Source organism: Akebia trifoliata, chromosome 2, assembly GCF_017979445.1.
Source record: "Akebia trifoliata isolate Shusen 1 chromosome 2, ASM1797944v1, whole genome shotgun sequence".
Lineage (NCBI taxonomy): Eukaryota > Viridiplantae > Streptophyta > Magnoliopsida > Ranunculales > Lardizabalaceae > Akebia > Akebia trifoliata.
Genome location: NC_141376.1, coordinates 3374443 through 3386663, shown reverse-complemented (window position 1 = coordinate 3386663; position 12221 = coordinate 3374443). Strand labels below are relative to the sequence as shown.

At 36.3% G+C, this 12221-nt stretch overlaps 2 protein-coding genes across 2 annotated transcripts; both read left to right on the top strand.

Annotated features, from left to right (window-relative positions):
* Nucleotides 1-5960: 5960 nt before the first annotated feature.
* On the top strand, nucleotides 5961-8825 carry LOC147408841 (Pentatricopeptide repeat (PPR) superfamily protein). Its single transcript, XM_086422586.1, has one exon. It carries the CDS (start codon nucleotides 6214-6216, stop codon nucleotides 8635-8637), a length of 2424 nt encoding a protein of 807 aa, XP_086278712.1. The 5' UTR covers nucleotides 5961-6213; the 3' UTR covers nucleotides 8638-8825.
* Nucleotides 8826-9847: 1022 nt separating this feature from the next.
* Nucleotides 9848-11844, top strand: LOC147408840 (fructose-bisphosphate aldolase 1, chloroplastic-like). Its single transcript, XM_086422615.1, has 6 exons — nucleotides 9848-10097; nucleotides 10230-10499; nucleotides 10617-10726; nucleotides 10816-10906; nucleotides 10987-11256; nucleotides 11356-11844. Exons 1-6 carry the CDS (start codon nucleotides 9927-9929, stop codon nucleotides 11632-11634), a joined length of 1191 nt encoding a protein of 396 aa, XP_086278741.1. The 5' UTR covers nucleotides 9848-9926; the 3' UTR covers nucleotides 11635-11844.
* Nucleotides 11845-12221: the final 377 nt, after the last annotated feature.

The following is a 12221-nucleotide window of genomic DNA, read 5'->3' as shown; positions in this document are numbered from 1 at the left end:
ATTGGAAATCTATTTCTTAGTAGATAATATAGTAAGGTAAACCGCTGTACTTTTCGTGGGTTACAGATGTGTGTGTTGTTTTGTTTCCGTTTTTTCTCGCTTTTTTTTTTTTAAAAGGCTTTACGAGAGAGAGAGATGGAAATACATCATATTTTTAAATATAATATGTGGGCCGATCTTCTGCGGTTGATGTTGCTTGATATCATTGATGATGTGATCGTAAATATTTTTCCAAGATCAAGTTAATTTCAAATATGGTATAAAGATTAATTAGTTTAGATTATTTTTACATTCACTAGTTTTTTTTTTTTTTTTTTCCTCCTAAGATTCTCAATTTTTTTATTCTAGTAAACAAATGAAGTCTTAGCTATAATATTCTTAGGGATGCTGATACATGTTAATCCCTTGATCTCATAAATCAACATAATACACTGAAGATGTGGTGACTTGGTGTGACTGCATCATAATTTTAAAATTCGATTTCACATCTCGTCTTGTCCAAGTCCGATATCGAGTCATCTCGGATGAGTTTTTCAATACGTTTGAGACGTCTCATTCAAAAATAAAATAAAATAAAATAAAAAAAATTGAACGTGAGTCCTAAATCTCGGTCAAACAAATGATTTTGTGAGTTGGTCTCATTCAGTTCCGATACCAAATTAACTTAGACGATACGTCTCGATCTTGAACAAATTTTAAAATCAGGACGTGCATACTTGAGAGATGTATGCATGCAACCATTCTACAATTGAGGTTGTTTGTCTGGGGATTGAGTCCACCGCCAATTCTATTCACAAGATCTCGAGTTTACACTTGATAGACTTCTTTTGGAATTATATAATTATTGGCATGTTGTTCTTGATAGATCTCCAACTAGTATGTGACACGAACGCACGATGATTACCATCTACCCCCAAGTAATATACAATACAATTTATGTTATATCATATTCTTATTTGATTAGGACATAAATGATAACATAACATATTGAGTCTTATCGAATTGGATCCCTACTAGATCCCAAATATTTGATCCAAATCCTAGACTTTTGTATAGAATATATAACATTTCAGTGTGGTTTCAGTAATAACCCTGAGAAAATTATTGGAGAGCCCTTGTATGATAATAAAGGATGAACAAATACATATAAATAACTTTACAATGGAGTGGCACAGAGGTAGTACATATAGCTTCATATTTTCTAATGAAGTAGAAGATATGACCCTTGATAAAATTAAGTGGCGGAACAAGATTCATTTATTAGAACTCAAATATTTATGACAAGATTTTGTCGACGAAATTATTTCATATAAAAAGGGGTTTAGCATTATTGATGATGTACAATGATTTTTGAGACATTAACTTTTAATCAATAGCTCAGACTGGTTATTGGTGGGTTAAATCTTAAGTTGAATTGTGCAACCCATAATTCCGGAAGGAAAAAAAGTTAAAATAACACTCAAAAGTAGAATAGAAAGTGTCCTGAGTGTGTAGAAAATCATAAATGCTTTTCTCGAGATATGAATGTTATACATTCAAGAAAAATCAATGGTTCTTTACATGCGCAATGCTATTTCGAGTGTCATTTCAAGTTACTGTGACAAATCTCTTCTCGAAGGGCTAGCCTTGCATTTGATGTTTACATAGTGATGATTGTAGATTAAAAAAAATGGACATTATTAGGGTCATGTGAGACAGTATACTATGAACATGAATCACCAAAATATTAGTGGGGTCCCACTCTTTGGAGATCTTTGTGGTCTAAAGGTAAACGGCATCACATGGCCAAATCAGTATAACTTTGAAGGGTTGTGTTGCATATATGTATTTACTAGAAGATCTTAACTTCTTTGCGTTATAATTTTTATTATTCATGTATGTGTGCTTCTTAGATTAGCTAATTAGTACTATATTTCAAAACAAAATCAATCAATTGTGATTGGTCAATGGTGGGTGTGGTGTATGTGTGTGTGTACGTGCATTATTATTTTCCAAATGACAAGGTGGTGATGGCCCCACCCAACTCCGGGATTTAAGTGTTCATCATGGTTTACACTTTCGGCAAAAAATTGCGGAGAGTGGAAGACATGTTTCATGTTTGGTTAGCTAATTAATTGTCTTTGAGGGGAAAAAAATGGTGGAATCCTAAGTTGTACTTGTAAAGCCTTCAAGTCCAACTATAATGTGACGTATCAAAGGGTTTGCTACACCACCACCCTTGAATAATTTCGATTTAGAAAGGAAAGTGGATCAAACTTTAGATCGATTGGTTAGTGAATCATAGGTTTTTGTGAATGTTATTTTTTTATGAAAATAATTGGAAGTTGGGCTTAGACCCATAGCTTAATTTGTTTGACACATTGCAAAGTAGCAACGCCACATTAAGGTCGTGGATTCAAGTCTATCTTACCCATTCAAAAATAAAATAAATGAAAGTTATTTTAAAAATAAAATATATACAACAAAGAACTCCTGATCGGTTAATAGACCACGAGTTTTCCTCTAGCACGGAGGATCGAATATATGAATAGATAATTTGTTTCTCAATTTGTTGGTCTGGTTTACTTATATACATTTCAAGACAACTTTTAGTGGGGATCATGATTACCTCATTCTCTACAGGTTTGACATGAAATTTAATAACTAAATACCCTAAATCTACTATATACCTAATTTGGAATTGTGATAAATTTGACAAATGTTAAGGGTAATGATATTAATACATCATTACGTTATGAATAAATATTATAAGTGATTTTATAATAAGACATCACATCGTTAAATAATTTCGAATAGAAATTATGGTAATAGAGTGCCTGGGGCAGTTGACTATTTCAAGGAGAAGAGTCAACTGTAAAAGAAATATTTATCTGGGCCCTTCGGGTTTAGTTAATAAACAACGAGGACATGAGATAAGAAATAATTGCCACCTATTGGTAGTAAATGCATTATCATTGTTTGACGGGGTTATTAAACTTATTTAATCAACAAATAATATGGATTATAATGTCCATTTAATTGATCAAATAACTTTAAAAGAAGGTAAATTTCAATGTAGGGTGCATATTAAGCTATTGATTGGTGAACCTTTAATTTCTTGACTTAGGTTTGTAAATGCATAATTATAATGAGAGAATGATGAGTATCAATTATTAGCGACAATAACCCCAAAGACTTATTTTTTGAAAATATGTACGAAAAAGTCCCTTATGAAAAAATATGAACTCTTTAGTATTCGTTTTATTAAATATTTGTCTAAAAAAGATTTTTGAAGTAAAAATGTCATAATTACCCTTTCAACGAATTTTGAAATTTAAAGAAACATGTTTATTTGAGAATATTTGAAGTGATCCTATGTTTTAAAATTATGACTCTTAACTATGAACATCTCTTATATAACTATGAAAAAAAAATTCCTTATTTTCTCTTCCCAAAATTAGTGATTTTTAACTCACATAGATAATGATGAAGATGGAGATGAGTATGGTTATTACCATCATCAAATTAATTTGATCTAAGTCTATTACATTTATTAAAAAAAATTATAACATTATTTTAAAATTCAATTTGAATGTTCATCGAATTGATTCAACTAAAAAATTAACAACTCTACTTAAAGGAGTCAAATAAAATTATATTGAATTTAGAAATAGATAATTAATAACAAATATAAATATAAATAGATAAATAAATAAATAAAAATATTTTATTTTATTTTCACAAAAATATTAATAACAAATAAATTGGTCACATATTTTATATGACTCAATATATTTTTAGATTAAATCACTTTGTAAAATTGTTAAAAGGGTATTTCAGATATTTTTTTTTAAAAGGTCTTGAAAATATTTTTAATAGGTGAATATTTTATTAAGTGGGACTTAAATGATCCGTATTCTTTTTGAAGGGACTAATCGGTACATATTTTCATTAAATAGTCCCTCATTGTTATGGTCCCTAAGCAAAATTCACATTAATTGTTAAGAGCCCTTACTCTAGCATGAGTATATGTTCTTTTCTTAACCTCCTCAACATAAAATAATTAAACATAAGTTATGTTGTGGTATGTCTTGTATTCTGTTGTGCTACGGTTTTTAAGAATGCGACAAGTACAATCGTATAATATTTTCTTAAAGATTTTTTTTTTTAAAGAGATAAACATTTTTTAGTAAATAGAGATCTCTAAGGTATTTTTCTTGTAAGAAAATAATGATTGTTACTGTTATATTCTGTGGACATAGTCACACTTTTGAAACACGTAAATCTTTGTGTTTATTTGTTTCTTGTCTTCTTTGTTATTTTGATTTTGCAAAAGTTATATTCCCTTAATTCATTGTTTCGCTAAAGGTAATAGCGTGTTGATTGTTGTTGGTCAGTTGGTAGGGTCATAAATGGATTGGTTCACATGAATTTTACTTTTCACCCCCCTTGAAAGTGGTTCATCTTTTGAATTATTTTCACTAATATAATCCCTCTTGCCCTAACTTGGAAAAGCTTGGATTGATGGAGGCTTTACAATTTATTTATTTTTTTACTGTTAGTGATGATTTGAAAATTTATACAATAAAACACTTTATTTATTAATGAAGTTGAAATTATTATTAAAAATTCGAATTTAAAGTAGAAATAGATTAAAAAAGGGACACACATCAATCACTTAATAACCACCTAATCAAAAAATATATATATATATTTTGTGCTCCAAAGAGTAAGATTCTCTCATACTCACATACTATAAAGTTGTAATAATAAATTCTTCAATAATTTATGTATCAAACAAATTAATGGAAAAGTTGTTCGAATCGTTGAGAAGAGAGAAATCATAATCGCTTTGATCTCACGAATGAAAAGAGAGAAATTTGGACCTATATTAGATCTCACATCACAGGAGTCACCTCTCTCTTTCCAACTGATGAGAAATTTGATGAATCATGGATCGGTGGTCAAGATCCCTCACACCCTTAACAATGGTCCAAAACTGCTCAACTCAACAGCATTCGAAAAAGAAAAAGATAATTGTGAATTTAAGGAACCCTAGGGGCCATGATTGGTCAAATTAATGTGGATCCCTTCAATCTAAAGACAAACATGGCATGAATCAAGGCATATTATAATAAAGAGCTGTTGTTAACACCCCAACTTTTACTTGTTACACACCAATATTTTAAATTACTTATCACACCCCCAATTAAAGATTAAAACATGCTCTTCAAACATCACATAGGTTTGGCTTGAGTTAATCTTAGTAATAAAACACTCATTCAAACAATTTCTAAAGTTGTTTACAATTAAATTAGGTTCATATAAAATCTTAAAACTAAAAAATAAAAATTTAACAAAAAATAAGAGAGGTTATATTTTCACTCTGACTTTTACTTATTATCAACCATTCATTCATGGGGGAGTTCCCATTTCATACGTTGAATATGGTGAAATTCCGATTTCAACACACTATTCATTTTAATTTTCAAAATACAATTTTTTCGTGAATTCGTCATTTTTATAATCAACGAATTCATTGATAAAATACCAACAAACTCGTCGTTACTTGGAATCTCGTTGGTATTTTATCAATAAATTCATTGATTATAAAAGTGACAGATTCACTAAAAAACACATGTTTTAGAAATAAAAAAGAAAAGTGTACCAGAACCAAAATTTGTCATAAGCACACATTTTGAAAAATATCTCTTCACGGGTACTTATATTCTTTATTTTTAATTGGGATGTCATAAGTAAAGACTTATGATAAAATGAGGCACTGACACATTCACGGTTTGTACATGATTGACATGGCAAGTGCATAAAACCGTAGATCTTTTTCCTTGAATATCCCAAAGAAAAAGATCTATGGTCTACACACTTGCCACATCAACTGCGTATGTGTTAGTAAATCATTTTATCACGATTCATAAGTAAAAGTTGGAGTGCCAATGGAAGCTTTCTTATATTATCATCATGGAACCAAATTATCAACAATCAAAGCTCCTCAATAAGAATTAAGTCCCTTTTTTTTAATTTATTTTTAAATATTTTCCCTCCAGCACGACCGTCGTCCCCAAAGAGGCAGACTTCGTTACTTGAATAGATGTTTCTTCTCTTCCTTGTATGTAACCAATCTTCTACAGATCTCAGTTCATCTCTGACCGTACAATCTCCATCAAACAAAACTCAACCGTTTAAAAAAAACCATGATAACAGATAATCTCACTCATGACGAATGCTGCCATTGCATCCTCTCCTCTCATCCAACTCATTCGTCAAACCGACATCCGTACAATCGCCAACCATTACGCAGCTCAACTCCAACTATGTTGCCCTCACAGCGTTATTTCCTACTCACTCGCGCGTACCGTCCACGCCCACATGATCACCTCCGGATTCAAGCCACGTGGCCACATCCTCAACCGTCTGATCCATATATACTGTAAATCTCATGACCTCGTCTACGCCCGCCACCTGTTCGATGCAATTCCCCAACCAGAAATCGTCGCAACGACGACCCTCATCGCTGCGTACTCCGAGGCAGGAAAGCCAAAGCATGCACGAGATATATTTGACAGAACGCCGTTAAGTGTCCGAGACACCGTTTCTTATAACGCCATGATTACTGGGTATTCGCATAATGGTGACGGTTATAACGCCGTTAAGCTTTTCAATGAGGTGAGGCGGGACCGTTTCCAACCTGATGCCTTCACGTTTAGTAGTGTTCTTAGTGCTTTGGCGCTTATAGCTGTTGAGGGAAAGCAATGTGAGCAACTACATTGCGCCATGGTGAAGTCGGGAGTGGAGTCAGTTGTTTCCGTGTTGAATGCACTTGTATCTCTTTATGTGAAGTGTTCGTCATCATCGTCATCATTGATGGGACGTGCTAGGAGAATATTTGATGAAATGCCGTGCAGAGATGAGTTGTCATGGACGACGATGATCACGGGGTATGTTAGGAATGGTGATATTGATTCCGCACGTCGGCTTTTTGATGGGATGAAGGACAACAAGCTGGAGGTTGCATGGAATGCGATGATTTCCGGTTACGTGCACTATGGGTGCTTTGTAGAGGCATTAGAAATGTTTCGAAGGATGTATTTGGAGAGAATTCAGCTCGATGAGTTCACTTACACGAGTGTTCTTAGTGCTTGTGCAAATTCGGGATTGTTCCAACATGGAAAGCAAGTGCATGGTTATATTCTTCGTTCGTATTGGAACTCCTCATACAAATTTCCATTGCCCGTTAACAATGCGTTGGTCACATTGTACTCAAAATGCGGTGAAGTAGATCAAGCACGTCAAATTTTTGATAGGATGATAGAGAGAGATGTTGTTTCATGGAATGCTATCTTATCGGGATATGTCAATTTGGGGTGTATCGATGATGGGAAAAGATTGTTTGACGAGATGCCGGAGAAGAATCTTTTGACATGGACGGTGATGATTTCAGGATTTGCACAAAACAGGTTTGGAGAAGAAGGGTTGAAGTTGTTTAATCGAATGCGAACGGAAGTCCTCGAACCTTGTGATTACGCATTTACGGGTGCAATCATTGCTTGTGCTGGACTTGGAGCATTGGAGCATGGGCGACAACTCCATGCACAGCTTATACGCTTTGGGTTTGAATCGAGTCTCTCCGCAGGGAATGCATTGGTGACAATGTATGCAAGATGCGGGGTTGTGGAGGCAGCCCATCAAATGTTCCTTTCAATGCCTTATGTGGACTCCGTGTCATGGAACGCCATGATCGCGGCTTTTGGCCAGCATGGACACGGAGCTCAAGCACTCCAGTTCTTTGACCAGATGTTAAAGGAAGACATATTACCTGACCGAATCACTTTCCTTACAGTTCTCTCTGCTTGTAGCCATGCGGGTTTAATAAAAGAAGGTTGTCGGTATTTCGAGTCAATGGATCGTGTTTACGGTATAAGCCCTGATGAAGATCATTATGCCCGTTTGATCGATTTGTTGTGTCGAGCTGGGAAAATCTCTGAAGCAAAAGATTTGATCGAAAGAATGCCTTTTGAACCTGGTACACCTGTATGGGAAGCACTTCTTGCTGGTTGTCGAATTCATGGCAATATGGACCTAGGGATTCGAGCTGCGGAACGGCTCTTTGAGCTTATGCCACAGCATGATGGGACCTATGTCTTGTTGTCAAACATGTACGCAGCCGTGGGTCGGTGGGATGATGTGGCCAAAGTGCGGAAGGTGATGAGGGATCGAGGGGTGAAGAAGGAGCCTGGTTGCAGTTGGATTGAAGTAGCCAACAAGGTTCATGTGTTCTTGGTGGATGATATGGTGCATCCCGAGGTTCAAGTAGTGTATGATTTTCTTGAGGAATTGGGAGTTAAGATGAGGAAGTTGGGGTACATTCCCGACACCAAGTTTGTGTTGCATGATGTGGGGTCTGAGCATAAAGAGCATGCATTATCTACTCACAGCGAGAGGCTCGCAGTTGGTTATGGGCTGCTAAGGTTGCCTCGTGGAGCCACAATTAGAGTTCTCAAGAACCTGAGGATCTGTGGGGATTGTCACACTGCGTTCAAGTTCATGTCGAAAGTAGTTGAAAGAGAGATTATTGTGAGAGATGGGAGGCGGTTTCACCATTTTAAGGATGGTGAATGTTCTTGTGGCAATTACTGGTGAGCAGAGTGATTTGAGGGGAATAAAAAACAAATTTTGAGGTGGTCTAAGGATGGGTTTTACTGTGGCCTACAACAGAGGTGATCGATGGATTTTTGTTTTGGATGACCTACCAAGATGGGTTTGTTGGATTTCTGAAGATCACTGAGTCTGGGGAATTTTAAGGATTAATCAACTGAAATTGCATTTTTTGATTCTTCGTCACAGCATCAAATTAGGGTTTTATAACTATCATCGATGAGGTGCACTACGGAATTTTGGTTACAATAGGTATAATTAATGAATTTTTGGTGGATTTGAGTAACATTGGGAGTGATGGTGGTTGGTCATTCCCATTGCTCTTTCAAGTCTGAATATTAACTGTTTTGATTGCCACCACTGCAATTTGTTTGGTGGCAAAGCTAATGTATTCTTTGAAGTTATTTGAATAATATTCATCATTTTCAGTAAATATGTTGTGACCAGGCCCCATATTTTGATCATCCCGAAACTCTCCATGAGGTTAGCCAAACCAACCATTGGTCTGAAAATTTTGTACTGATTACCCCACCTAATGTAGCTCTTGATCAGATGGTTAAGATCGTGTCTCACTCTCTTCTAAGAGGCAGCCCATCAATAATCAGGGATTTGGCCTCTCAGCCATCTTATTGGAAACCTATGGTACACACTTGTCACATTACTTACCAGTATTAGGAATGAAAGATCTGTGCAACAGTTGGTCTATGGAGTTGAGGAGTGGCGCAATGTGATGTTACAGTGGCAAATTGCTCCTGTGGACCTGTAGGTGGTGAATTCTCCACCGTCGACGAGGCAATCACAATCTCATCAAATCTTGTTCTTTAACCAACACCATTGGTTAATAATAATAGATGAAAAAATAGAGAAAGATCACAACCACACATTTCATTTAAGCTGGGATAATTCCAAAATACTACAATTTGGACTCAAAGATGCTGTTTCTTTTATTTGTCTATTTCTACCAAGTGACATCGAAAAAAAGAAAAATCAGAATTTTATTTTATTTTATCCCATTTTTTCTGGTTTTACAAATTTAACAAAACCCAGTCTCCATATGAACCATGTCTACAACCTGCCAAATCAAGAAGTTATCATCCATGTGGCATTCATTCATTCATGAATGTTTTTCAGCCTCAAACGTGACATCTTTGTGAGTGATACCAAATAGAATTATAAATACAGTGAAGAGAGCAAGATTGGGTGCTAAAGAGAGGCTGAGAGAGCTTGTTAGAGAGATAAGAGGAGAGCTATTGCAATTCAACCTCACTTGAAAAATGGCCTCAGCATCTCTCATGAAGTCATCTCCCATTGTCAACAAGTCTGAGTGGGTTAAGGGTCAGGCCCTTCGCCAGCCATCGACCTCTGTTGTTCGATGCAACCCAATTGCACCCTCGGCTCTCACCATCAGAGCTGGTTCATACGCCGATGAGCTTGTCAAGACTGCGGTACGAATTGTAGTTAAATTCCATTATTTCAATTCTTTGGACCTTAGAATCAATAATATGTTCTTTCAAGTCCTCACATTAAACTGAGACTACTTAGCACTCTTTCTTATACTAAAATTGTTGAATGGGTAGAAAATAATTGCATCTCCCGGGCGTGGAATCTTGGCCATGGATGAGTCAAACGCGACGTGTGGGAAGCGTCTTGCCTCTATTGGGCTTGAGAACACTGAGGCCAACCGCCAAGCATATCGAACACTCCTAGTGTCTGCTCCTGGCCTAGGAAACTATATCTCCGGTGCAATCCTCTTCGAGGAGACACTCTACCAGTCCACTGTCGATGGTGAGAAGATTGTTGACGTACTTGTCAAGCAAAAAATTGTCCCTGGAATCAAGGTCGACAAGGTAAGACAGCCTTCACATAGCTTTGCATTGATCAACTCTTTGAATTCTTCAAATTTTATCACTTATCATCTATGTAAGAGTATGTCTACTAATACTTGGGTTGGTTGAATGGAATAGGGTTTAGTGCCCTTGGTGGGTTCCAATGACGAGTCGTGGTGCCAAGGTCTCGATGGCCTCGCCTCACGCACAGCCGCTTACTACCAACAAGGAGCTCGTTTTGCCAAATGGTACAATACTTCTCAAAACAACTTGTGAGATACAAACATCGAACTCTACTTTCTTCTATATGTAATTTAAATTGCTTTTGATGAACCAGGCGCACAGTTGTGAGCATTCCCAATGGCCCATCGGAACTGGCAGTGAAGGAAGCAGCCTGGGGTCTTGCTCGCTATGCTGCAATTTCTCAAGTAAGAAAATTAAAAATAACTACTAATTTTTCAACCCCATCATGTTTATTGATTGAAATAATTTGGTGTTTGATCTTTAGGACAACGGCTTGGTCCCAATTGTGGAGCCAGAGATCTTGCTTGATGGTGAACATGGGATTGATAGAACCTTCGAGGTGGCCCAGAAGGTGTGGGCCGAGGTTTTCTTCTACCTTGCAGAGAACAATGTCATGTTTGAAGGTATCCTCCTCAAGCCCAGCATGGTTACTCCTGGAGCCGAATGCAAGGAGAGGGCGACAGCTGAAAAAGTAGCTGATTACACCCTCAAACTCCTCCACCGAAGAATCCCCCCATCTGTCCCTGGAATCATGGTAACTTCAACAAATTCGTCTCTCATTCATTCTATGTGAAAAAAAAGAAAAAAGATTATGTACTCAATTTGCTAATTTGTTATTTATTTTGCGGAACAGTTTTTGTCTGGAGGGCAATCCGAAATAGAAGCTACGCAGAACTTGAACGCGATGAACCAAGCTCCCAACCCATGGCACGTATCGTTCTCATACGCAAGAGCCCTTCAAAACACTTGCCTGAAGAAATGGGGAGGAAGGCCCGAAAACGTGAAGGAGGCTCAGGAGGCCTTGCTTATTCGTGCAAAAGCCAACTCTCTTGCTCAACTTGGGAAATACACCGGAGAGGGAGAGTCCGAGGAATCAAAACAAGGAATGTTTGTCAAGGGCTACACTTACTAAGCTGCCATACCGAATCTACAGATGAAGATGAACGAAGCACCAAAGGAATGCTCTCTGTGTTATGCTCATCACCATGGAGACTATTTTTGTTGATTACTTTGTAATTTTTAGCTACTTAAATAAGTTTCTTGCCGGTGAGATTACTTAGTGTGTAGTATCATATACTATCATGCTTTAGCTCAGTAATTTGCACACTTGAAATAGCTTCAACTTCGCTTGTTTTTATTGTAGTTGCTTGCTGATAGTTGCATCCAGTACTTGTTCATGTTTGGTTGCTAATGGAGTGAACCTCAGTTTAGTCTTCAGATTGTGTAGTTCAAAGGATCTGACCCATCATGATCTGCAAGACTGAAATCGGTTTGATCCACTATATTAGGACTTTTACTATTTTTGGGTTGGCTTCAGAAACATGACCGTGTCTGCCATTTAATAAAGGCATATTAGGATAATGGCATCGTTTAACAACTTTGAATTATGCAGTTATTCCATCAACAAACTTTGTATTACATAAGCCTTCACAACCTTATCAGTTTACTTTCACTAATATTTTTTTTTTATAAGTATAAATTTTTTATAAATATCAAAAG

Coding starts and splice junctions, on each gene's coding strand:
- LOC147408841 (XM_086422586.1), top strand. CDS start 6,214: ATGACGAATGCTGCCATTGCATCCTCTCCTCTCATCCAACTCATTCGT.
- LOC147408840 (XM_086422615.1), top strand. CDS start 9,927: ATGGCCTCAGCATCTCTCATGAAGTCATCTCCCATTGTCAACAAGTCT. Junction 10,727..10,815: donor GGAGCTCGTTTTGCCAAATG/GTACAATACTTC, acceptor TTGATGAACCAG/GCGCACAGTTGTGAGCATTC. Junction 10,907..10,986: donor GCTATGCTGCAATTTCTCAA/GTAAGAAAATTA, acceptor TTTGATCTTTAG/GACAACGGCTTGGTCCCAAT.